Here is a 25,914-nt window from a genome sequence, read left to right on the forward strand (position 1 = left end):
GCTAGCTCCACTTTTTGGCATGCCCAGCACTTCCCATTATAAAATCCTGTCCTCAGTTTATATTTTTGCCAGACTTTTCTGTTTCGGCTTAAATTTTCCATGCTGGGCATCTGCCTCTGGCTGCATTTTTTTGTCAATTCAGCCTTTTTTGAGACTCGGGATAGGGACAAATAACACGGTTTTGCTCCTGTTTAAAAATGCTTTTACAACCTTCTCTCTCACCAGCGCCAGTGGCTCCAGGTTTTGGCACACGGGCAATGGAATAATCAGGGACGAGCCTTTTGATAACCCCATGAAAATCTGCCCAAATGTGGCTACATCAGAAGCCTTTAGACATGCTCAGTAAAACCTAGTTTTTAGCAGCTAGACTCTCCAAGATTCCATCCTCACTTCCAGCCTCTCAGCTCCTACTGCTGTGTGCCACCTTCCCCGAGCAGCAGAGCATGCTCTACCTCAGGGGAAAAGGCTGCTCCCGGACACTGGAAATGCAAGCAAGGAACCTAGAGCTCTTGTGCTCTCTATGAACCCCGGACGGCATGCTGGCAGTGGAGGAGGAAGCTGTCTTCACTGAATATAGCTAGAACAAATGCTGGACAGGGGAAGGACGGGGCAGAGAAAAGGAGCAGATTGTGACAAGGAGGCTGAAATTGGAGGATGGGACAAAACGGGAGTGGAAGTTACAGACGTTTCTTCTGTTAATTAAGCTAATCAAGTGGCTTTTACCCACAAAAGCTGATGTCCAAATAAATCTGTTAGGACCCCGCATTTTTGCAGAGAGAGACTAACAGGGCGATGCCTCTGAGAACGAACTTGGTTACACAAAGGAAACCTTAATTCTGGCATTATTCTAACTTTTGATTGAATAATGTTAGCATTATTCTAATGCTTGACTTTGCCAACTTAGTAATCTTTTAGCACAGTTCTGTGTGTAAGACTGAACCAGCTCCAGCAGGTCTCTCCCAGCCCACTCTTAGTCCCTCTCCTGCAGCAGCGTGGAAGAGAAGGAGCACGTGAAATCCTCCACTAACAGCATTATTCCCATCTCACAAACCAGCTTCCTTTACAACAGTGTGCAGGACTGACTCCATCAGCTGCTGCAGTGCCCCTCTGAGCCACCTACCTGGGTTCTCAGCTACACTCCATGCTAGGGCTTACAGGACTGTTCTGCCTTCCCTGTCAGGCAAGTCCAGCCCAAGTTTTCAGTAGCTATAAATCTACCTGGTTTTGGGAGGGAGGAAGAGGGGGACCTTGTGTAACTGGGAGAAATTTGTGCTTCTCTGAGAACATTATATTCATGGAAAACATAAACCAACTGTCGTCAAAGTCGCCTGAGCTCAGGAAATGGAGCGGCCGGGAGAAGGCTGCCATGTGGCCGGATGTTATGTATTTCTAATTAGTGCTATACATCTTTCAGCAGCGAGTGTCCTTCTGCTGGGAAACACAACGCGCTGCCCTTGTTATTGTAACTGTCAGAGAGTGCTTAAACAGATAATCTCCAGGAAAAGTGATAAACACATCCCCTCTCCCACCAGGGTGTGCAAGACGGCACTGCCAGATCTCCACGAGGGCAATGCAGCCAGCCACAGGAAATGGGAATGGGAAAAGAGCAGGCAATGGAAGGAACAGCAATATGCTGGGGAAGTTCACCTGTACTCCAGTGCCAACCTCAGGAGGAAGCCCTGCAAGGGAAGCTCAAAGCAGAGGCACTTCAGTGCACAACTAAAACTCCGTTGCCAGTCTTCGCCGGTAGGCAATGCTAGAAAGAACAGGGCAGGACAGCAGGATGTGAGAACTTTCAGCTAGTCAAACCCTAGCCTGTAGCAGGCAACAGTGTAAAGACCCAGTTACTCTGAAACTTGCGAGTAGCAACAGCCGACAAGCTAATACTTCTGTCCTTGTCAATCTTAATCCATAGGTCCCTGAGTCTTTAGCAGATAACACACAACAGGCTGACAAGTGTTAGCACGAAGTCAAGAGGACCAGAACCCCTTTGATTCAGGCAAGTAGGCTGCTGTAGGACAACAGTGAGACAGTCTCCAGGTGGGCGTTCCCCAGCTGCTGCCCTGGTCCTAGGAGATCTTCCTGGCAGATGAATCGTGGGACAGGTGACCTGCGGCTACCGTGGAATGGAGAACAGCAGTGATTTACGCTGCTCCTAGGAAGCAGCAGATGAAACGACCTTTTCAGAGTCACACCTCCCAGGGACCATGAATGGAAACAAGTAGAGAGCAGGTTTCCTGATCAACGTTCCCTCTAATTTTCATGTGCAGAATAAGTTTTGTTACATGCACTGAGGAATATGTGGATGTGCACCATCAGTAGAAACACCTGCTGCTGGCTGTGGTGCTCTGCTAATCAACAGGGCAGCATTTGACTCTCTCCGGGGCAGCTGCCCAAGTACACAGCTTGCTGCTGTGCTGCTGGGGAGATAGAATGTCTGGCCAGCGGGGCTACGGAGGAAGGAGGCGGTGTGAGAGTGCAGTGGTGCTCAGTGAGTTGAACCATAGGCCCTGTGTCAGCAGCACCAGCAGCAGCTAGGGAAAAGCACAGACAAGACGACTGATTCACTCTGCTCCCAGCCAGCCACTGACCTGCAGGGAAGGAGACAAAGGCTGGTCACCGTCAAGCCGCCACCACCAGGGCGGGTTTGTTTGCCCCCTGTCACTGAGACACAAGCGCCTTTTCTCCATGAGTCACTCCCCAGTCAGCCAGAGGGCTGGCACAGCTCCCGAGCAGTACGCCCCACCGTGTCTGTCTGCAGGAAGTGGGCAACGAGAGGAGAGCACCAGTGGGCTGACGACTGATGCACTGGGCTCTGCACAGCAGCAGCTGGCGGTAGAAACTGCAGCCAGCACACAAACCAGACAGGAATACAAAGCCACAACCAAAAGGAGAGTCGTGGCCTGTTGCTCCTTCCGACCCTCCTTCCCTGTTATCCCTGTGGAGCATGAGTCAGACGCATGACTATGCCCCTGAGAACGTGCCAGTCACAGCCCCTGCCCTCTTAAAGAACGTGGGAATCTTGCTTACCAGCCTCCACCCCATTGCCAAATCTCACAAACGTCCTAGTGCGACTCTCTAGGACGGAAGCACCACAACTGCACTGGCAGGCCATGAGCCACCCTACAGGGACCATGCTCAAGACGTGAGCCCAGAACAGCTGAGCTCTAACTTCAGTGCAGACAGAATTCAGACAGGAATACTACTCCAGCCGGAGGAGCTGGCTGAGGGGCACTCAGCTGCCTCAGTTCGAGTCCTCCAGTAGCAAATGGGCACAAGCCCTGAAGGGGAGCTCCAACTGCTGCAGCCTCAGCTTCCCCAGAAGGGGGCACTGAAGGGAATGGGCCAGGACTTCCTACTATGGGGAGAGCTCCTGGCTACTCTAACTCTAGCCTTCCTCGGCCCGAGAGGTGGGAGGATGGACAGACCCAGCAGACAGCGGGCTGATGCACAACATAGGAGGGCAGCATCCTTGGTACATGCGCTCAGGACAGCCACAGCCTTTCAGGAGCTCCCAACCAGCTTTGCTCTCTGCTGTCTCCGGGAGGGAGGAAGGAAGGCCTGTGAGGTGAGGAATGCCGGGGGCCTGGGGAGGATCAAGCAGCTCTCCCTGTGGAAGCCATTAGATATTCAACACTTCATTTGTTTCCAGCCATTGTGGAGTGCAGCACTGGGCTTCAGGACAGGAGGCTCTTCTCTGACGTAACCAGGAAGCAGCTGCAAAATTAAGGAATCCCTCATGACATCATAAAAAGGGTCAATGGTTTACGGGGAAAGTATAAAAGTTAATGACCTATTCCCACACAGAGCTGCAAGCCTTCCCGTGTACTCTCACTGCCACAGAGGGCTCTGCTAACCCAGGACAGCCCATTCCTGCTGCCCTCAGGGTTGGAATTCACTCTGAAGGGTGTCAACCAGCTGAGCCCAAGCTGGACAGCAGAGCTCCAGGGTGAAGGAGGACACACGGAGTCAGTGAAAAGCAGATTGTGCTTTGAGGACTGATCAGAAGCAGTGCACCCAGGAACGCAACAGAGAAAACACATCTATCCCGTCTCCTGGGGGAGGCAGAGCCATAGCCAGGAAGTTTTTCCTTAGGGCACACAACAACTCCATAGGCTACCCCAGGAGGGCAGCTGCTCCCGCAGGCTCTGCTCTGTTCCCTGCATCACTACAGGCAGCCCTCCAATCCCAGAAAGAAGGAACTGACGCTTGCCTGGAGGGCAAGCAGAGAGCACTTCCCCCTGAAAAAGGAAAAGGACACTGGTTTAAAATTAACTCCAGCCTTTTCCAGGAAATATCTGTGGGAAGAAGCAGCCGGTTTTAGAAAATGTTATTCTCAGAAATTTCCTGAAAAGACCCATCAGTCAAAACATGGACTTCAGCCACTTCCACCTGCAGGGCTCCCTCTGCCTGGGTCGCCAGCACAGCCCACAAGAGTCCTGTGGGCAGAGGCAGTCTCTAGGTCTTCACTCAACAGCCCTGGCAAAGCACAGGGATAAAACAACAAGCTAAAAATAATTAATCAGATTTGTTTATACTATTAAAATGCTTTTCTTTTTAAAAATAAAATGTCTTAAAATGAATCGGAATTGAATACAAATTATGTTAAGACCTACACTTCTTATACTCAGAACATTTTCAATAAAAAATAAATATGCAAATCCATAAGACACTACCAAAACCTCTGCATTAGAAGCAATTTTCTGTATAAAGAAAGAATTGGGACAAACCTGACTTTTGAAGCCAGGCTTTATAAATATGGCACAAAAGGGCATGTATTATAGTAAGGTCTTGATCCCACAGGGATCCCACGGGTTGTGCTACTGAGTGCAACAGACTGGTCACGTCATCCCATGTGTTGGGACCCAGCCCCTGACTCCACAAGACACTGTCATGTATCTCATTAGGATTATCCACGGAGCTCACCGGGGCAGTCTCCTCCTGGTTTATAGCTTCTCCCCACTGGAGTTCTGACTGGGCCAGGTTTCAAATGATGAACATTTAGGACTTCCCCCATCAGTCACCATTTTCTAATATTCTAAAGACGTACCGCTCATAAGAATCTGAAAGATTAACCTGTCTAATTGCTTACACCACTGCATACACATAGTGCACACCACTAACCGTAGAGCAGAGGCTCCACTGAGCTGTAAATCAACACTTTTAACGGTCACATCAATAAATGAGAATGCACTTCTCTTTAGAAAATAAGTGAGGTTCAAATATTTTTTTCTATTTAAATCAATTATTTAAATCAAGGCTTTCCACTTGGTGATTGAAATCATGATTTAAATTGCTTGCTTTAAATCAGTACCCTCGCAGCAAAGCCTTGAAACAAGGCAGACATTGCCACCCACAGTGCTAGTTGCAGCTTGGGTCATTGTGTGGCTTGACTTTTAAAATCGCCTGTCTGCACAAGGGCACCAGGCAATGCCAGCTGCAAGCACATCTGCTCCAAAGCATGCACAAGACTGAAGGCACCTAGGCTTCATCCACACAGGCAATGCTCAGGAAATTTCCCACCACGGCAGCGTCACCTATGGGAGCACTAGTGCAGACCAGGGACCAGCAAATCAACCACCATGTTCATTAGACCTGCTCTATACTGAGTTCCGGGACCATGTGGATCAAATGTCAGCAGCTGGGCCAGCGGCTACCCAGAGCTCTCACCACTGCTAGCACAGGGTCAGCTGCCCCAGAAGCAGCCAGTGGAACAAAAGGCTAGTGAGGGTGCACGCACAATCCCATGCTTGCTTGGAAGGGATATGCTGCCAGGCACAGCAGCTCAACATATCACTGCAGGCGCAGCAAGCTGCTACTAGCATTCCCCCCAGGAGCCGCACGCTCCCAACCATAATTGTGTCAGATGTTATTTACAGCGGGGGAGGAGGTGTGAACAGGGCTTCCCAAGAGATTCATTCCAGCCCACAGTGAAATTTTACCAGGACAATCCCCCAACTGAAAGGCAGCCCTTTCCCCCTGTGCTGGAGCTGGGCACGTCTCTGGCAGCAGCCCTGACTGCTCAAAGCATGCCTCTCTGGTGTGAGCCTTCGGGAACGCTTCTCGCCTGGAGTAGAAGTTAATGAGAGAAAGTGCCTGCAGACAGGCACATTCGCAGAGAGCAGCCTTTGATGGGGAGGCAGAGTGATGTGAGGAGCTTCCGTTTCAACATACTCATTTGCTGCTCTTCTTTTTATGGCTTCCTGAGGGATCAGCGCACAACAGCTTGTCAGAGTTTGCAAAGAAACTGCCAGCAAATGCAACAAACCCTCTGGCCCATTGAAGAGGTGTCAACCCCATTGCCCCGGAACTCCTTCCCCACTCCAGGGCACCAAGCATCCCAGCCTCTCTGAGGCTTGCTCAGTGTCTCCTTCTGCAATGCAGCCTTAAACACCGCCATTCCCTGCCAGGAAAAGCACTGCCACCAACCCCTGGTGCCCAGACACGGTGGCCATCGTGCAGCAGTGCTGGGAGCAATGCCCAATATCTTCTATTAAAAGACCCCGCTTTCATTTGCTTATAATTTTGCCAAACTTTAACCACTGGGGCTGACGTTCTCCTTGCCAAGTGTCTCTTCCAGGCTGATTTTTTGCAGTAAGTTTCAGGTAAGAATGTTGAGCCACTTCCAGGAATGAGTTTAGAAGGACGATCTAGCACCTTCATGCTTTGGAGCAGGGTCGCACTGAGGGTAGGGATGTTCTTTTTGCCAACCTCATGAAAACTCACCCAAATCTGATCAAGATACAGCCCGCTGAACACTGCACTTCATATGCGAGTAGGAGCGCTTTCTCACTCTGTATGCAGTGTTGCTGATGCAATGACAAGAGAGCCTAGCTGGAGGACGTGGTGGCTTGCCTCTCTTTCCAACAGAAGTTGGTTCAATACGAGATATCCCCTCCTCCCTTTGTCTCTCAGGTAGAGGGCTGTTAGAACGGGATGGTTTAGTTGGGATTGGTCCTGCTTTGGGCAGGGGGCTGGACTCGATGACCTCCTGAAGTCTCTGCTAGCCCTAGGAGTCTAGGAAGCTGGCAGCATTATTTTGGGAAGGTTCTGTCTGCACCACACACGCAGCATCTGAGCAGGATTCTTCCTACAGTTGTATCTTGTGGCTCCCAGGGACGGCAGTGGCACCAGACTCTGAAAGCGAGGAGACTCTGGTGTTTTCAATTCCTCAGTGATGGTGCCCATGCAGTTAGGAGGAGAACAAAAAAACTGGTTGATTTTCTTGACAGCAGTGAGACAAGGAGAAAGGGAGCGGCAGGGACAGACTAGAGGATGCTGACTAGCATAAGGAGAGACAGGAGCAGAAAGGGATGGACAGAACAGGGCAGGGTGGAAGAGGTAGGGGCAAAGGAACTTGTAACAACTAAGTATGCTCCCTCAAACCCAGAACAGAACCATCCTAATACTCCTCTGCTGGCAGCCACTGTCGTGAGACCCACTAGCACGTGACACATTCCCTTGCAGTGTCTGGTCCACACAGGGGATACCCGTCTAGTGCTACCAGTTCCTCATTAGCTCAAGTGGCAGAGAGCAAAATGGTCTCACACTCTGCTGATGACCCACGTGGAGCTCATTATGGCTACGCATTGATCGAATTTTTCAGTTGGTTTTTTACAAATTTTTGAAAAAATTACCTTCTCTAAACCAACTCTGTGAAAAGAGCAAACTCCAGCCTGAACCCTTGGGAAATCCAGATTGGGGCTGTCTGTGTACCATTAATTCAGTCCCATTGTACGTGCGCATTACGACGCTGGCTAGAGCGCCATGACCACATACTACTTGTCCCCCACAGAATCCTGCCTCAGTGCACAGGCTGGACCCTCTCTGGGGACAAGTCAGGGCTGTGTAGTGAAGGAGGCTGGACCCTGCCTCATTTGCTGGCAGGTGTACACTGGACGAGGCCGAGGACTGGTCACGGTTAAGTCAGATAACAGTTCTCCCGTGACGCTGGGCAAGTCACCTAGACCCAACTTCCACAGCTGGTCACCAATGATTTGTTCTGGGCATCCAATTTCAAATGCTGGAGGCCAGATTTTCAGAAGTGCTGGGCACTCAGCTGCAAACAAAGCCAGTGGGGAGTCATGCTTTGAACATACAAGGTAATGGTCACTAAGAGCACAAAATCGTGACCACGTGAACCAACCATAAAAACGCTGCTTCCTAACTTCTGGATTCTCCACTGTGCAGCCTTAACAGTCTTAAGTTTTTTTAAATGTATCAAGCCCCCTAGCTAGACAGACCCATGTCAAACCAAGATGCTCCACGACAGAACCCTCCTCTAGGCCTCCCGGTGTGTTTGAGCTGTCTGGCAATGCAGGCCATAAGCCCCTGGAAGCAGGGACCGCCACGCCTCTGACAGCACCTAACAGTAGCTTGCTTAGAAAACTCCTTTGTGAAGTAGTAGTGCTGGGGTAATGAGACAAGAACAGAGTCAGTAGAAAGAGGGATCCAAGGATCTTCTCCCTGCTTCACTGTCATGCCCACCACTAGGACACAGGCTCACCAATGCTATGGCAAAGCACAGCCACTTACAGCACCAGGGCAGGTGCTCTGGAAGTTGCTTTTCATACATTAGGGATGTAAAATCCTGTTTAATTAATTAGCGGGTGAAACGTTGTATTTAACCAGTTACCCAATTAAATGTGGTGAGTGGGAAGGCCACTGCGGTGCATCCTGTCAGGTCCACCGTGGAGCAGAGCTGCTCTGGCCTGGCTGAAGCCCCTTTGCCTGTGGCGGGCGCTCAGGGCTGGAGCAGCCCCCTGTCTATGGTGCGGCTGCCCTAGCCCCACCGGTTAACCATTCACATCCCTATTATAAATGACACCTTACATGAGAAGTGGCAGTGTGTGGGGCATGCAGGAAGAAATCGCCAATCCCTGCACTGGTGATGAGCACAGGTAGTTTTCTTCTGTTCTGGAAGCTTGAAAGGAAACTTTCCGTTACACCTAGGAACCTGCTAGGAAGGAGTCTCAGGTGTCCAGTGTGTCCCCTCTCCTGGAAGGAGCAAACCGAGATACAAACCCACAGTTCCCAGAGACCTTTACTATCTGTGCAAAGCATCGTGTGTGAAGTGTGAGCTCTGACAGCCTATGTCATCTGGCGCCTGAGGTCCCAAAGCATTGCTTCAGCCCCTCTGGAGTGCGCCCTGGCCTACAGTAACCTAAAAGAATTAATCTCCATTTCCTAGCAGAATTATAGGACACTACAGGTCCGTGACAAATTCCTCTTCCCTGGTTATTTCAGATGGGACCAGCAGAACTGTGAGGTTTCCTACAGCCATGCGCCTGCACCATTCCCAACACCTCCTCCTGCTGGAAAAAGCTGGGAGCCGTCCCTCAACCAGAGCCCTTGTCCCTTTCTGCGCTGGATAGCCTGCTGGGAAAGGCTAGGTGCAGAGAGAGCTGTAAGCTCCTCTATAGCTGGTGTTGCTCCATTTCCTGCAGAGATTTGAAAACCTATTGTAATTCCAACGTGAGCTTTGATTTCACTGTGACCAGCAGCTCAGAGACTCTCAGTCACTATACAGCCGAATAAAATATTTTTTCATATATTTAACGCCAGCATGTCTGTGTTTGGAAACTTTGAAAATCCATGTTGTATGGTTTACTGCACTGGAAAAGGTGCCAACAGAGTTTCAAAGGAAGGGAAGTGTATAACTGTTTCCTTTCAAATGCATTTTCCAATGGGATCCATTGAGGGAAAAGGCTGGAACTAACTAAAACATTATTAAAAACGGTTATGAAAAGAGACAGAGAGATGGAAAAAGATAGACACAGCCGACAGGGAGGGAGGGAGACAGGCAGTGAGAAAGGGGATATAGGCAGAAAGGCACATTGGGTGGGGAAAATGGGGCGAGACGAAGTTTTATCTGGCAGCCCCCATTTGTGGTTTCATATTGTTGCAGATCAATTGATCAGGATTTCAGTGCTGCTGGCCCAGTGGCACAAGGCGAACCACAGAGTTGGCTGCAAGCATAGCACTTGCGAACTGCTGACCTTCAGTTTTAAAACCAAAAATATTCTTTTGGAAACTGTTCCACCAGGTTCCACTCCCAGCTGCCAAGCAAAAACAAGCACTACTAACCTGAAGTAACACCCTGCTCAGTTACACCAAGCAGGACTAGTACACTGAAGTAACACCCTGTTCTGAGTCACACAGCACTGCTAACCTAACATGACATACTGTGCAGGGGCTTGCCTCTCCCTTACTCCCTGACTGGATCAGTTCATTCACCAATCGGGGACACAAGCCACCGTGATGAATAAACAGGCTGCAGCCATCCCAGCCTCAGACCCAGAAGACCATGTTGTGAGAACAGTTCCAGTTTCACAGTGTAATGCACGGGCAGAGCCTCCAGGTCCTTGCAAATGTGAAACAACATGAAATAAAACAAAAACCTCACGCTGCCCCACAGAGCTGGGCCTGGCTCCCTGGGCCAGGTATTGCGCCCTGGTGCACAGGGTTGCAGTGTAGCTCACTCAGATTTGGCATGGTTGCCCCAACTCATGACAGGAGCAATAATGCAGAGTAAGTGCTGGATGGGCTGGCTTTGCAACGCCCGCCCCCCCCAGCAGACCCAACCCCTCACCTAAATAAAATGGGTAATATGAAAAGTTATACAAAACAAAAAAAACCTCGATGCGCTCTACCCACGGCTGCAAACATGAGAGGTCTCAAGCACAGCCGGGTCCAGAAAACCTGCCCCAAAGTCTCTTTGTGCTGCCTTCCTGCACAAAGCCAAGCAGAAAGGAAAGCACGTTGTGCGCAATAACCAAGTGCCCTAGCAGGCCGCGAGGCAGCCAGGGTCCCAGCCCAGAGCCACACCCTGAGAAGTGACACTGGGACCAGAAATGGAACTTGGGGTCTGCAGACCAGAGCTCTGCTGCTGAGCCAGGCTTCAAAGAGCCAGGGTGGGGGTGGGCAGAGCTTGGTGTGAGCCTGCAGTTCTGCGGGGTGTAGCAACCATGGGCTGTAGCACACATGTCGAGGGATGAGGGGAAAAAAATAAACAGACAGACAAAAGAATGAGGATGCTCTGCCAATTCCAATTGTGCAGCTTTTATTTTAAATGCTTATCAAGCTGAGAGAGAGCAGAGTTCTTGGAAAACAAGGTTTCCTTTCTTCCAATGCCAGCATCAAACACCCTCAAGGACGGGTACAGCGCAGGCGATGGCAGCCTGCTGCCCCCCTGCTTGGGAAAGGAGCTACCCCGGCTGTTCTGGTTAATCAAAAATCCCAGAGATCTTTTAATCTCCAATCTGGCTGGGTTCAAATTGTGGCCGATTACCCACCAACACTTCTTGCTAATAAAATACATTTTATAAGCCCTAATTCCTGCTTTCACCAAACTGCTCTACAGGAAACTGAGCACTGCAGATCTCCAGACAGCAGCAGACAGTAATGCTAAGCGCCCATGAGTAGATGAGACAAGTGACTCCGAGACAGGTTGCCAGGCAAACAGGTCCTGCTGCCCTCACTGGAGTTTGAGGGACACCAGCTCCTGAACGGGGGCCCAGGACTAGCATCACGCACGATATTTGCTGTGGTCTCCCTGATTTCTGCTGGCCTTGGTTATAGCACCTGCCACTGGTGGCACCCAGAATTCAGAGTGCACAGGGTGCCTGGAGACGCTTACAAGCAGACATTGCGTCTTGGAGATGGCAGTAGCCAGAATTAATTCTCAGGCTGAACCGACACTGGAGCTCAGCTTAAAGCATTGATTACAGACTGGGTAATAGATTCTCTCTAGGTCAGGCCAGCCTGTACATTGGATGTTGGGTGGGAGCTGGAAGCTGGGGGTAATTGCTCAGCTCAACTCTGACCTTCTGCTCTTTCCATTAGGGGACAGCTCAATGAAGAACACAGGATTAGATGCCCAAAAAGCACATACAGAAAACTCCTTGGAACGTATGACGTTGACATTAGGAAAACTAGGCTACAATCTCTAGTCAGTTACACATTTGCTCTCCATTGTACCAAGCCCCCAAAGGATTCCCATGGAACGAACCCTGAGCAGGAGCCCATCAGGTGACTACAGCCCACAGCCAGACCCCACTGGTTTGGATGTTCCAGAACGCACCAAGAAAGGGAAACTGCTGCCTTCTGTAGCGTGCAAGCTCACTTTGGTACTAGAACACAGCAGCAAAACCACTGGACCACAGCATACTCCCAACCCACACATTCTTGGTTCGCTGGAGTCTTTCAAGCCAGTGCTGCCATTCAGGTATCCAGGCTCAGTGGGGAAAATGCAGCTCTGCTAGATTGATTAATTTTTCTTTCTTAACCAGGATTACTTTAATTTCGAAGATTTAATGGACTCCAGCTGTGATAGGAGGCAAAGCTACAGTAGTAGAAAGGCAGGTTCTGAAGCAAGCCTGAACAATGCTCAAAACACACACACAGACACCCTATAAAAAGGATGCACTACAGCAGGATATTTTTGGTTTTGACAATACTTCACTAAAAATACAACTTTGCTGATACATCACTGCAGAAATATTTTCAGGGTCCATTCAGGAATGGTTTAAAGCATTTATTTTTGTTTCCTTTTGCAATCGTCAGAGAGGAGGGAGAAAATAGAAACTCATTGATAAAAGGAAACGAGAGAGACATGAAAAATTGAAAACTACCTAAAAGCGCATGGAGAGGTTTATTTTATTAGTTCTTAATAAATATCTTGCAGATTTCCTCAGGAAATACACCAGATCACATGTAAAATAGTTTGATACTGATGTCAACTGCATCAACATATGAAATCTATTAGGGTGAAGCCACAGCAGGGTGATCAGCCTGCTGAAAAACTGCACGGCACTGAGGAAAGGGGGGAGCTGAAAGGGGGGGGAATCTCACGGCCCTTCCAAATTCTTCGAGAGGTAAAAAAGTCAGCCAAGACGCAGAGAGAGAGAAAAAAAGATCCCACATCCTGCTTTGTGTTGCCAGCAATGTGAAGTGCCCAGAGATTAATTCTATGTCTGGCCTGGAAATGTGACTTTAAAGCATGGAGTGGGGGGGAGAAGGAGGAGAAAGGAAAGAGAAGGGCAGGCTAACAGGGCCTGGCACTGTGCCACGAACCCCCTCCCAGCCATGTTTCAACGTAGACAGCACTAAACCCCAACAGACAGCAGCTCCTCGCACTGCCAGGGCCTCGCACCAGCTGCAGTGCGTCTAGCTCTGCGCGCAGCCCCGAGTGCAGATGGGCTGAGAGCAACACTTCCGCTTTGCCTACTTTTAAAGACACAAGCACATGTGGCAGAATTCTTCTCCTTGCCGACATGGACCTTGGACATGGGGCCCCAGAGAAGGGCGAGGCCTGCTCCCAGCACCAACTGAGCAGTCTGATCAGACCTTGGCTCTCTAGGATTCACTCTGAAGGGTTTATGCTGTTCCCTGTGTACATTTGGCAGCAGGAGCCCACTTTGTGTTGGTGCCATTATCTGGAGAGCAGGCTCTGCTTACGCAAGCCTTCCTGTCTCCATTCGAGCGCAGGCAGAGATGCACCAGGAGCCTGCAGAGAGGCATACGCTGGGAGAGCCCGCTGAGGAGGTGTCTGAGCAAGGTTACAACAAAATCTCACTGCAGAGCTGCAACTCCCAGGTGTGTGAGAACAGCCAGAAAACCACCCAGGTTTGCATGGCAGTAAGGGCTCCTTCCCCATCCCACACACAGCATGGCTCTTAGGGCAAAGGGCTCTGGAACCCGGCTGGCACACACTGAGGCCCAATCCAAAGCTCCGGGAGAATGATGGACAAAGGACCTGGCAGGCAGTGCAGAAGCTAGAGTGGGGTCAGCAAGAAGTGCACACGTGGGCTGCTTTAGCCATAGCATTACCATTGGGAGAGTCACCTACCCTCTTTCTCTGACACTCACTGCCTTTCCCTAGGTCACCTTAACCACAAATGCCAGGAACCAGCCCGTGTGGAACATGACTCTGCAACCAGTGTAGACAGAACCAGCACAGGCAGATCCAACACTGGTCTGCCACAAGGCCAAATGCATCAGCATGCATGGGTCCAGATGGCCTCCCCCCAAGAGAGACCAGATAGGCAAGAGCCTCCTTGTTGGCCTAAGCTTGCTGAAGGAGCCACTTTCCCTCTCAGGGTATGTCTACACTACCCCCCTAGTTCGAACTAGGGGGGGTAATGTAGTCATACGGAGTTGCAAATGAAGCCCGGGATTTTAATTTCCCGGGCTTCATTTGCATAAAGCCAGCCGGCGCCATTTTTAAATGCCGGCTAGGTCGGACCCCGTGCCGCGCAGCTACATGCAGCACGGACTAGCTAGTTCGGATTAGGTTTCCTATCCGAACTAGCTGTATGCCTCGTGGAACGTACAGCCTCGTGGAACGAGGTGTACAGCTAGTTCGGATTAGGAAGCCTAATCCGAACTAGCTAGTCCGTGCCGCGTGTAGCCGCGTGGCACGGGGTCCGACCTAGCCGGCATTTAAAAATGGCGCCGGCCGGTTTTATGCAAATGAAGCCCGGGAAATTCAAATCCCAGGCTTCGTTTGCAACGCCATATGACTACATTATACCCCCCTAGTTCAAACTCGGGGGGTAGTATAGACATACCCACAGAGACATGGATCCCTGAAATATATGGGTGGCTATAGGCTGGCTGTGCTTACTTACCCACCTTGGTTGCAGGCAGGCCAGAAGCCCTGAATACATCCCCATGCATTGCCCCCACAGCCCTACGAGCAGTCCCACACTCTGCAGGCAGGCCCCGGGAATGCACCAAGAGAGGAGACAGAACAGAGAGCCATTTGGTTCTTCTGCCCTCCAGCCCCCAGGACACTGGGCAAGGTACACTCAGAGCTGGGATGCTGGTCTCGAGCCTGCGCAGGGCAGTGACACAGGGCATGGGGCTTTCCTGGCTTAACACTGGCAGGCCTTACCGAGCAGCCTGGCAAGCTTCCTAAAGGTCATTACCACATTGCAAAGCCTCGTAACAAGCTCAGTTATACAATGTTCTCCACCACGGCATGAACTGAAAGCACAGCAATTAGCTCAGTGTTCCACAGCCTCAGGAGGAAATCACGCACAGCCAAGAGAGGGTTTCCTGTCAGGGGGCAAACAAGCCCGGCATCCCCTTCCACATCCTCACTCGGCCAACACAAGCACTCCCCTGCTCCCCGCACTGCATAACTGCGGTCCTGATCACCACTCATCTCCAGGGCATGCCCCCCCCCCCCCCCCCCCGGGTCTCTGAAGTGCTCACCAGGCACTTCCCACGCCTAGTCTGGGCTCAGCGTCACACAACAGCACCAAAGTGCTCATAAAGGATCCCAAGTGCCACAGGATGTGTCCTAACCTGCATGCTCAGGCACCAGAGCCTGGCCTGCGAATACAGACCGCTTCCCGCTGCCGGCTGCCCTGCAATGAGATCTAGGTCTCGCCCTCTCCCCCGAGCAAGGGCTGGAAGTGCCTACATCTCAGGAAGGCCTGACAAGAGCCCCCCCCAGAGCTCCCCTAATAAGGACCTTTGCTGTACAGCCCCACTCCAGCTGGAGAATCTGACACAGCGGCAGGCACTCGGCACACATTGGAAACCTCTCCCCCCTCCACAAAGTCCTGCTCCTTGCACTGCTTCTCAAGCCAAAGTCTAGATTTCAGAAACCTGAACTGCAAATGGAAATTCCCTGCAGTATGTTGCTTACATCTCCTCCTGCTGGCACTGGTGGCAAGAGGGAAAAGTCACATGGCTTTCTGGACACGCTACACTGTGTAGTCTTGCATCAGAGGGTGGAAGCCAGAAGCCATGAGAATAATTCCAATTACGGTAAATAAATCCCCAGATATGTGACAATCTGCCTTTTAAACAGGAAATAGAGGGGAATAAGCAAAGGAAGACTTTGCTCTAAATATTGCTGCCACCAGCCACAAGTGCTCAGGAGAGGTTTCTTCAGAAAGCATCTTAGGACCACTGCAGCTAACCTGAGCTTTACCGAAGTATCTAGTGGCCGAGAGGAATAGGTTTCCCGCCCTGAAAGGGAAGGAGCGCCTAGCATCCTCTCAATCAAACCCCACCCTCACAGCCACTTGAGAGCAGGCAAACCCTAACAGTCTGCCAGCCCTTCCACTCAGGCCAGCCCCACTTTCACATGGGCTTCAGCACAGCGGGAGAAGGGTGCAGAGACCTTTCCTTCTCACAGACTGGACAACGCCCTCTCGCCTGGACTGCAGTACTCCAGTTCTGGAATAGCGGGCTTCTCCTGAGCAGAAGGGGCCCGGCTCATGGAAGTGGCGGGGGTGCAGCAGGTGTACATTTTCTCCTCAAGGGAACAGCACAAAGCAGGGGTGTACAAAGGCTAAGGCACTACTCAGATTGTAAGTTCCCTGAGGCAGGGACCATGCTTAGTGCAGTAGGATCTTGGGTCCATGGCAGGAGCTGCTAGATGCAGAGGATAGACCCTAAACCCACATGAAAGCAGCAATCCCCAGGTGCCCATCAGTGCATGCTCTTCCCAGCCCCACCTGCACTGCAAGCTCAGCGCAGCTGTAGGTAGGGACGGCAGTCCCAAACGGACTGGACTCTTGCAAACCAGCCCTCTTCCTCCTTTGGGCTATGCCACAAGTCTGGGACATTCCTGTCCTACGCTCTGGGTTTTCAGCCCCTGGTCCATGCACAGGGAGAAGTGGGGAGTATTAACGACTGTCTTCCGCAAAGCAGAGCTCTGGGAGTGTCATTTCAGACCCACCCCCAGCACATACTAAGAGCAGTAACACTCAGTCAGCCTTAAAGGGATACAACACCAGCCTATTCTAGAGGTTCTCACACCCTATCATGCTAGGAGACCCAGCTATGGGTAAAACACTCAGAGATGTATCCAAGCTGGCTTCCAGCCTCAGCAAGTCCAGCCTGCCAGACAGAACCTCTCTCTGGTCTTCCCCTTGCGCCAGGTGCGCTACTCTGGAGAGCACGGAGAATGGGCCAGCCGAGCTTTACCACAGGGAGGGCGAATTAGGAGAAAGGCTGAGCTCCACTTCCCGGCCAGGGCGATCACACCGCTGCTTCTGCTAACTGGAGCCTGAGGTTTCATTAAGCCTCGTTTTAAACCTAATTTTAAAACTCCACCAAACCAAGGCTGCTGTCCACAGCAGGGTTTTATTTTTAAACCAGCTCGAATGCACGGGACCCCCTAGGGCTCAGCTCCCAGCACCTTGTGTGTGCTCCAATACACGATGTGGTTAGAGCCTCACGAGAAGCCATTGAGATGCGGCTGCACTAGATGAGCAGCAAATATTTCCGGCTGACCCTTTTTTCCGATGCTGCAGATAGCCCATCAAGCGAAGTCGGATCCGCGCGGGAAACCAAGCGAGTGCTGAAGAGACACTCAGAGATGGGCCCAGCTCTGCCGCCCAGGGCGGACACTGCTTGCCTTTCCAACATATCAAGGGCTATTTTAAGGGCTCACGGGTCTAGCGCTCAAGTCCGAGCATCTGGTCACTGTGGTCATTAAAGTGAAGCATACTGTATGCTCATGCAGGGGTGTCACAAGGAGAAGGAAGAAAACTTGTTCTCCTTGGCCTCTGATGGGCCTAGGACAAGAAGCAACAGGCTTAAACTGCAGCCAGGGAGGTTTAGGTTGGACATTAGGAAAAAATTCTTAAGAGTCAAGGGGGGTTAAACACTGGAATAAATTGCCTAGGGGGGTTGTGGAATCTCCATCTCTGGAGACATTAAGAGCAGGTTAGACAGACACCTGCCAGGGATGGTCTAGACCAGTGGTTCTCAATGGTGGGCCATATGGCTCCCCAGGGGCCACACCCTACCTCTAGGGGGCCACATGGAAAAACGGAACATAAGGTAAATTATGTACCTTCTTTTCCAACTAACAGCGGCTATGAGGGGGGCCACAGAGGAAGAGGCTCAGAAGGGGGCCATGAGCAAAAAAAGTTGAGAAACATTGGTCTAGATGGTGCTGGGTCCTGCTGTGAGGGCAGGGGACTGGAGTCGATGACCTCTCGAGGTCCCTTCCAGTCCTAGTACTCTATGATTCTATAATTCTGAGGGCAGGGGAGCCGGTAACAGACTAAGTATATAAGAATTTGGCTGAGAATTCCATGAGTGATGCCTCCTTCTCCAGCAGTGGGCAGATACTCAACATGCACCTGGTGAAGGAGCGGGAGGGTCTTGCACACACATTGGGGCACAGATACTTTGCACTACTACAGAAACTTCTTTATCCGGTCCTGTCTACCAGTGGCCTGACAGGATAGGTGCAGAGGAAGTCTGCGCCAGACAGCTCTGCTAGGCATTAGCCTGTTCCTTTACAAGAGGCGCAGCGTTCCAGGTGTGCACAGCAGTGGCTGCAGATGTGCAAGGATGGCCCCCAGAGACAGTCTCATGGTGTATAGAGTGGGGACTCTCTCCTCAGCCTGCACTCACCCCGTTCATGGCCACACCAGTCCTTTTGCCCTCCAGGCCCTATTTTGCCAATGGGGGAAGGAGGAGCTTTGGGCCCAGAGTTTGGCCCATGTGAGCCAAGCCCTAGACACCAACCAAGTGATTCTATCTTAGGGACTGATTTCCTATAAGCTGCCCCAATTAACCTGTTCCCTTGCTCAAGGCCACCGTGATGGTGCAACTGCCATCCACACGGCAAGACCCCTTAATGGTCAGCAGGTGACACAGGCTGGTCGTCACAATTCACTGACTCTCTTTTGATTAAAGACCAGCTGGTCTTCCCATTCCCAAGCCCAAAGCACCTGCCCAGCCAGCAGTCCCCAGCCGCGGCTCTAAGCCAAGCCCCAGGAGATGTCCCCCGATGGCAGCCCCTCCCTGCCTTTCAGTCCAAGTTCCTCCCAAGCCCCAGAGAACAAATGAATAGGACAGAGTGCCAGAAGGCAGTCAGGTGCTGCAGCCTGATGCCTCACACCCAGAGTCAGGCAAATGCGCTGGGGTTTCCAGGCAGCATGTCCAGGGTGCCCTCTGGCGAGCTCCGGGGCGGTGAGCGTCGGCATGGGATGTAGGCCCATCGGAGGAGACGGGAAGTTATTCCGGTGGTGGCCCATGAATAACATCCAGTGATTTATAGGAAGTATAATCCAATAACACAGTAAAATAAAACAGTGTGTCTAAGATGGGTTTGATTCCAGGAATTATAAAACAAATTATTAAAGAGAGAGAGAGAGAGAGAGAGAGAAAGCCCCAGAGAGGCCAGATTGGAGTAAATTGGGCACAGATGGGCTGGGAGGGGGTTTCTCTCCCAACCAACATGCCCCTGCTGCAAGCACGGCTTCAATTAGCCCTTTCAGAAACCAGAGTTGTATTTCCCAAAATTACAGAATTAGAAAAATTAAAATTCTTGGGAGTGTCTGTGGTTTGGATAAAGGCAGCTAAACTTCCTTGTGAGTCACATGTGCAGATGGCTACCAAACTGCTGAATATGGCCACCCCAAAAAGGTTTCTGCAGACACTGACAACTTACACTGGACAGGGCCAGCAACTGCACAAACTGTAGCCTCAGATTCCCTCAGCTGCTATCCCTGCACCCATCCAGTCCAGGGTCTGCCATAGCACTACTGAATTCCTTCACCACAGCTTTGATACGAGGCAGCAGCTTTGGCAAACAGACCCTTCCTAACACCTCTTCCGCGTGGATGTCTGATGGGCTGGATCACTGGTTAATAGGTGCTCCATTTCACATTCAAAAGCAAGGAGAAAAGATCCTGAGTGGGATTCTTGGTTCCACCAGGAGTCAAGTGATATCCTGGGTATAAAAGCAATAGAACCAGTCCCGTTCTCACAGGGAGAGAGAGCCTGACATCAGTCCCCGGGCCACCACCCTGATCTACGCGAGAGAGATTCTGCACAAGATCCCAACCTTTGCTAGCAGCAGTTCAGCACTCAGTCTGAGCAGAGATGGGAGCCTGAATGGAGAGGAGCCACACAGACTATCCGTACTGAAAGCAGATTTAATTGAGAGTAAGTGGCAGCTCCTGGCAGGGACGTTTTGAAAGATTTTCTAGTACAGACATGGGTCTTAAAGGCCTGGAAATCAACCGGAGCAAAGGGAAGGCTCATGAGCCAACTCACTCTATGGGCAGAAGGGATGTGACTGTAAACAGTTAACCAATGAGCCTGGACTCATTGGTTAGCCTTCACGGTTACACGCAGTCCTTCCCCTCCCGCAATGCGCTGCTGCCTCAGAGGCAGCACAGGGCAGGGGGAGGGGAGGCAGGTGGGAGCCAGTGCTTGTAGGGAGCTGGCTTTTAAGCAGGCTCTCCCCACCTTTGCTGTTGCCTCTGACACAGAGGCAGCAGCTGGGCAGGGGAGGGAGGCAGTGGGCACAGAGAGCTAGCTTTTAAGCCAACTCCCCAAGAGTACCGGCCCCCAGCACATAGCAGCTCCCACAGAGCCATCACCCCTCCAAATGTAAACATGTAACCACTGAAAATTTCAGCAGTTACTCATTTACCAAAACAAAAGGAAAAACTATGGAGCACTTTAAAGACTAACAAGATGGTTTAATAGGTGATGAGCTTTCGGGGGCCAGACCCATTTCCTCAGCTCATATTCTGAAAGAGAAATGGCATGACCATATATACCAAAGGAATACAATGAAAAAAGTGAACACATTATTAAACTGACAAATCAGATTTAGAACAGAAGGTGGGGCAAGGGAGAGAGAGGGAGGGAATAGCTGTTTATAAGTCAATGAATGGCTAATCAGGGGTGATAAGTGGGGAAGCTGTCTTTATAATGTGTAAGGTAATTAGCATCTTTGTTAAGGCGCATTCGTAAAGTGTCAAATTTAAGCACGAATGAAAGTTCTGAAGTTTCTTTCTGTAATCTGGTGTAAAAGTCTCTTTGAAGTAAGATGCATGCAGTAAGGTCACTAAGACTATGTCCAGATAGGTTGAAATGCAAACTGACAGGTTTTTCCTTGTGAAGATGTCTGTCTGATGTCCGGTTTGTTTACCAAAATAAACTCATCTTAACATCCCTAATGGGCAGCAGGTGCACTCCACAGCAAGAGCCCCAAGGCAATGCAGAGTTCCCCCACTGCCCTAGAGACTGAATAACCCCTGCTCTGAGCAGAGACCAGCCAGACTGCCCCTGGACAGAGCCCAAACATGCAGGCGTGTGCAGGGGACAGCACTGCTACACTTGCACTGCCCAGCATGGAGAGGCTGCTGAATGGAATCACCCATGATCTGCCAGCCCTTCAGTGAATGGACTGCTGCTGGTTAGGGAAAGGTTTCAGGCCTTGCAGCCTCCCAAATACACACAGAGGCTGATCACCACAACACCCCCTCTTGCCGCTGTCCGTCAAGTGCAACACACAGAAGGTGACTCATACGCTGGGAAATGGAAACATGCATCTTCCCACCAGCCATCACTGCAGTAAGCTTCACTCAGCCCTCTGCCCACAGCAACCCACACACCAGGGCGTGGAGCCAGCGCCTCAGCTCTGCACTGGGCACTTGGCAACAATGCAGCAAATGCTCTTGCACACATTTAAAATCTCAGGCCCTTTGCTTTTCCTCAGTGTCCGGATCTTAGTACCTCTCACTACCACAGACTTTGCTCCAAACTCACATGGGACTTTGCCAGCATTCAGCAGGTGTTAGGGATATTTGGACTGGGAACAAGCTCACTTTGACAACAGTATTTCCACCCAGGAATGTGATCAGCAGTGTCTCGGGGGCTCATACATGACAGATAAGCACAAAACCCCTGATAAACCTCTAACAGTGCTGAGCAGGGACGCAAAACCCTGTGTACATTGCTAACTGGTTAAACTACAAATTTAACCTGGGCTGAAGAATCCTCTGTTGAGCAGCCACCTGCCTGTGGGGTGCAGTGGACGGGAGACTGCTCTGGTCGGCTGGGCACCAGTTAGCCCCAGTAAGCAGGCTGGTAAGGCAATGCTTACTGGTTCACCAGTTATTTTTACATCCCTAGTGCTGAGTGCAGTGATGGGCAAACACAAATTGTGAGCGGCTCACCTTCACCTCAGTGCTCCGAATGCAGCCCCATGGTCCCCATGGCTGCCCACCCCACACACACCTCTGTCGCACGCTGGGGCACCAGAACCCCGCTCCTCCCTGTTCATCCTGGCACCATCAGAGCATGTGAATCTCCTGATTTGCACCTTGCCAGAACTTGGACAGCCACAATCAGCTGATTCACACCGTTCCAGTTCTGGGAAGGAGGGGACAGAGCGCAAATCAAGCAACTTGCGCATCGGAAAGTGCTGGGAGGGAAGTGGAGGAGAAGAAAGTATGGGACTCCAGTGCCATGGTTATCAAAGTGCAGGTCCCAATCCAGTACTGAGTCCCAGAAAGTCAAGCACTGGGTCTCTTTGCTGTAGCAGGACTGTGCTGCACTCCGGAAGTGGCCAGTCTAGGGGAAGGGCCCCAGTGATCCAGCTCCCCTCTCCTGTTGCTGGTTCCTGGCTTACACACCTCCGCAAAGGAACTGAATCTGTGGCTGGCCGTTTCTGGGGCATGATCTGTGATGCCAGGACAAGCAGGAAACCTGCCTTAGCAAGCCTGCAGCGCTGGCGACCGAGTGCTGCTGGAAGTCAGCCTGCACCCCAATCTCATGCATCAGCCCTAAGCCCCCCCTCACTGCCCGCATTCCAGTCAAAAGATCAAATTCTGCTGGGTCGCAGGCATCAGCAATGGTCTTCAACTGGGTTGTGAGAAAAAACCGCTGACCCAGTGCGTGAGAGGTACGGGGGAAAGGGGAAGCGGCCAGGGCACGGATTTCCCACCACTGTCTGTCAGGTGGGAAATGCAGCACCCTCCAATTCACAGGCACCTCACGAACCCCTAGCAGGAAAGGGGCAGCCCCCTACTTAAACCAAAGGCTGGGTGCAGCAGCCGCCAATTCACTTAGGAGCAAGGGATCCTTAAACATTTGGGCTTATTTCATACACCAAGTGACGAGACGGCCTAAGCTCCTTCTCCTTTGCCTGTATCCCTTGGAACCGGGGCTGCAGCAGCTGGTGGTCTGAGTGCAAGACTAGGAGATAAGACACCTGGGATCTGGTCCCAGCTCTGCCTCGCAACATGACCCTGGCCAGGTGCCTTTCCTACTCTGTGCCCCTGTCCCTGCATCTGTAGCACAGGGATAAGGACACTGGCCTGCTCCCAGGTGTTTGCTCATGTCTGTAAAGCACTCTGGAGCTGGGAAAGAGAAACACTCTAGTTAGCTGGCATCCAGCAGCAGCTCTTGGGACTCCCAAGGGGCAGTCCCTCCTTGAGGCAGGAAGATGCTGTGAAGCAGGCGGGGACACAATGGGAAGGAGAGTGGTTTCTAATTCACCAGCCCACCAATTCATCCAGTCAGCTCGTCTTGTCCCCCCAATCATTTAGTCTGGCTCTGCAAGGAGCCAGCTGCTAGCAGAGGAAAAACGGAAATCACAAGCTCTTTGGGGCAGGTATCATGTCTCAGTCGGTCTGGAAGAACCAGAACTCTGGCTATTACTGCAATGCACCATGGAGCAAAAGAGGTCTCACCCCTTCCAAGTGTAAGTATCAAGCAGCTTTAAACGCGGACTCATCCTGCCCTGGGCGCTCAAGTCCTGCCCCACTCTCATTCCACATGGCTGCAAACAAACAGGCATGTGGGGAAGAACTAGCCACTAGCTGCACTTGGAATTCTCTGTCGAGCGCTACAGGAAAGGTGCCCACCCTGGGTTCGGGGACAGCCACTTGTTCAATAGGCTCAAGGCTACAAACACAGAGGCGCGAACACACCTAGCCCAAGAGTGAATGGAGCAGGCACAAGAAGAGAAACTATGATGCCCCATCTGGAAACCCCTGCTTTGTTTCCCAGCTGGCTCTGTCCAGGGTGAGCCTCCTTTCCTGGCCCTTCCGTTAAGTCACAATGCCCTCCAAGAGCTCTACCTCTAAGCACCAGCGTGAGGCTCCCAGTGGAGCTAGGAACAGGTGCTGGGAAAGCATGCTGACAGGCTCTGCATGAGGTGTAATGGATCATACACCCTCCTCCGCCACAGCCCTCTTCTGCTTGACTCCAGGAAGACACCTCTAAGCTTTTCCCCCACCCAGAACAGGAGTGGCGCTTTCTGGGGAGAGGCCCTGGGATCCTGGCATCTCAGGCCCTCTTTCTACTTTCTTCCACATCCCCGGCATTCAAGGGCAGCTCTGCTTGTTCAGGAATCTTCCCCTACTCTTCTCCATCAATATGGATTTCATCACTGTTCACTCAGAGCAGGGCAAAGCTCCCTAGCCCCCCATCCCCGCCCTCCTGGACAAGGCCCGGTACCTTTGGGCTGGGAGTTGTACACTGCAAACATGTTGATAGCCATAAGTTGCAGCATTCGGGTGCTTCCAATGGGCGCGGGGCTGTGCTGCAGCAGCACCTGGAACTTCCTCAGGACTTCCTCTGCCACCGCAGGGAACGACTCCATCCTGCAGTCAGAAAGGGAACAGCTGTAATGCTTGCACCAAGGCCTCAGGGCACAGCGAGGTAGCAGCACAATGCATTCATTTCAGGAGGGGGACAGAAGGAGACCCTCCCAGCTCTGGGGTAGCCACCTCACCCATCGGCTGCAGAGGAGCAGCAGGCTATAGAGTGCTGGAGCTGGCAGACTGAGTGGAGGTGTCAGCCTGACCCACACTCATGGAGTCAGGGGGCAATTGACTTTGTCAATGTTTGTCAGAGCCACTTCCCGATGAGGAAAGTGCTCCCAGTGCTGATCCCAGCACCACAGTTATATGGCAGTCAGTGAGGGCAAGTCACACAATCCAGTGCTGGATCTTATCTGTGAGAGCCCCAACTGGCCACAGGAGAGAAATGGGGTCCCCTGCAGATTAACAATCAGTCTCATTTAGGTGCTGGTAGTCACTGTCTGAAAGCCAGTGTCAAAACCCCGGCTGTTTCCTGAAACACACAGCTACTATCACTCATCAAAAGGAACCAGCCACCAGATGCAACGCCACAGCTTTGAGAAAGGCGTCCTGTCAACGCCAAACGCCTTGGCGGTTACAGACACCTTTATCCAGGGAAACCTGATACATTCATGATGCTCTTCATTTGGTATCACTCTTTGTATAGCCCCAAAAGTGTGCTAGCAATTTTACAGTCCTGAGTAAGACAGATTCCTGCCTCCAAAAGATTCACAAACTAAGAGCAGACAGGTATGTGGGACAGACACATTTACCCAGGTTCTGTTCAAGCAAATCAGGACTGTTTCTTCTCTGCTTTTTCAGGGGATGTCTACCAGAGGGCATTTTCACCGATTCCAAGGCTACTGTGACCATCTAATTACAGGCCAGAGTGCCTCCCCACAATAATTCCTAGGCAACTCCTTTAGAAAAACATTCCATCTGGATTTAAAGATTGCCAGGGATGGAGAATCCAACATACCCCTTGGTCAGTTGTTCCACTGGTTAATTACTCGAACCTTTACATATTTACACTTTATTTCTAGTCTCACTTTCTCTAGCTTCAGCTCCCAGACACTGGATCAGGTTAGACCTTTCTCTGCTAGACTGAAGAGCACATTGGTAAATATTTATTCCTCCTGGAGGCACTTGCAGACTAACAAATCACCCCTTAGCCTTTTTGTTGAACTAAACAGATTGAGCATCTTGGGTCCAACACTACATTTTTTTCTAATCTTTTTAATCATTCTCAAGGTTCTTCTCTGACACCTGTCCAATTTATCAACAATCTTCTTGAACTGCGGGCACCAGCATTGGACACAGCGTTCCACCAGCAGTCACGTCAGTGCCAAACACAGGAGGTAAAATAACCCCTCTTCTCCATCGCATTAGCCCTTTTGGCCTAAACTTCACATGGGAAGCTCATGTTCAGCTGACTATCCACTGCTGCTCCAAAATCATTTCAGTCACTGCTTCCCAAAGTCCCCCAGCCTGTAAGTGCAGCTCACGTTCTTTATTCCTAGACATGCACACTTCCACTTAGTCATAT

General features: G+C 51.2%; 1 protein-coding gene across 6 annotated transcripts in view; it reads right to left on the reverse strand.

Annotated features, from left to right (window-relative positions):
- SMG6 (SMG6 nonsense mediated mRNA decay factor) overlaps nucleotides 1-25,914 on the reverse strand; it is a 157,527-nt gene that overhangs the window by 74,872 nt on the left and 56,741 nt on the right. For all 6 annotated transcript variants that reach the window (XM_075904436.2, XM_075904437.2, XM_075904442.2 and 3 more), the window contains exon 10: nucleotides 24,244-24,389. In XM_075904436.2, coding sequence (XP_075760551.2) covers nucleotides 24,244-24,389 — 146 coding nt within the window. The remainder of the gene's footprint in view (nucleotides 1-24,243; nucleotides 24,390-25,914) is intronic.

Source organism: Pelodiscus sinensis, chromosome 21 (genome assembly GCF_052426305.1).
Source record: "Pelodiscus sinensis isolate ZL-2025 chromosome 21, ASM5242630v1, whole genome shotgun sequence".
Classification (NCBI taxonomy): domain Eukaryota; kingdom Metazoa; phylum Chordata; order Testudines; family Trionychidae; genus Pelodiscus; species Pelodiscus sinensis.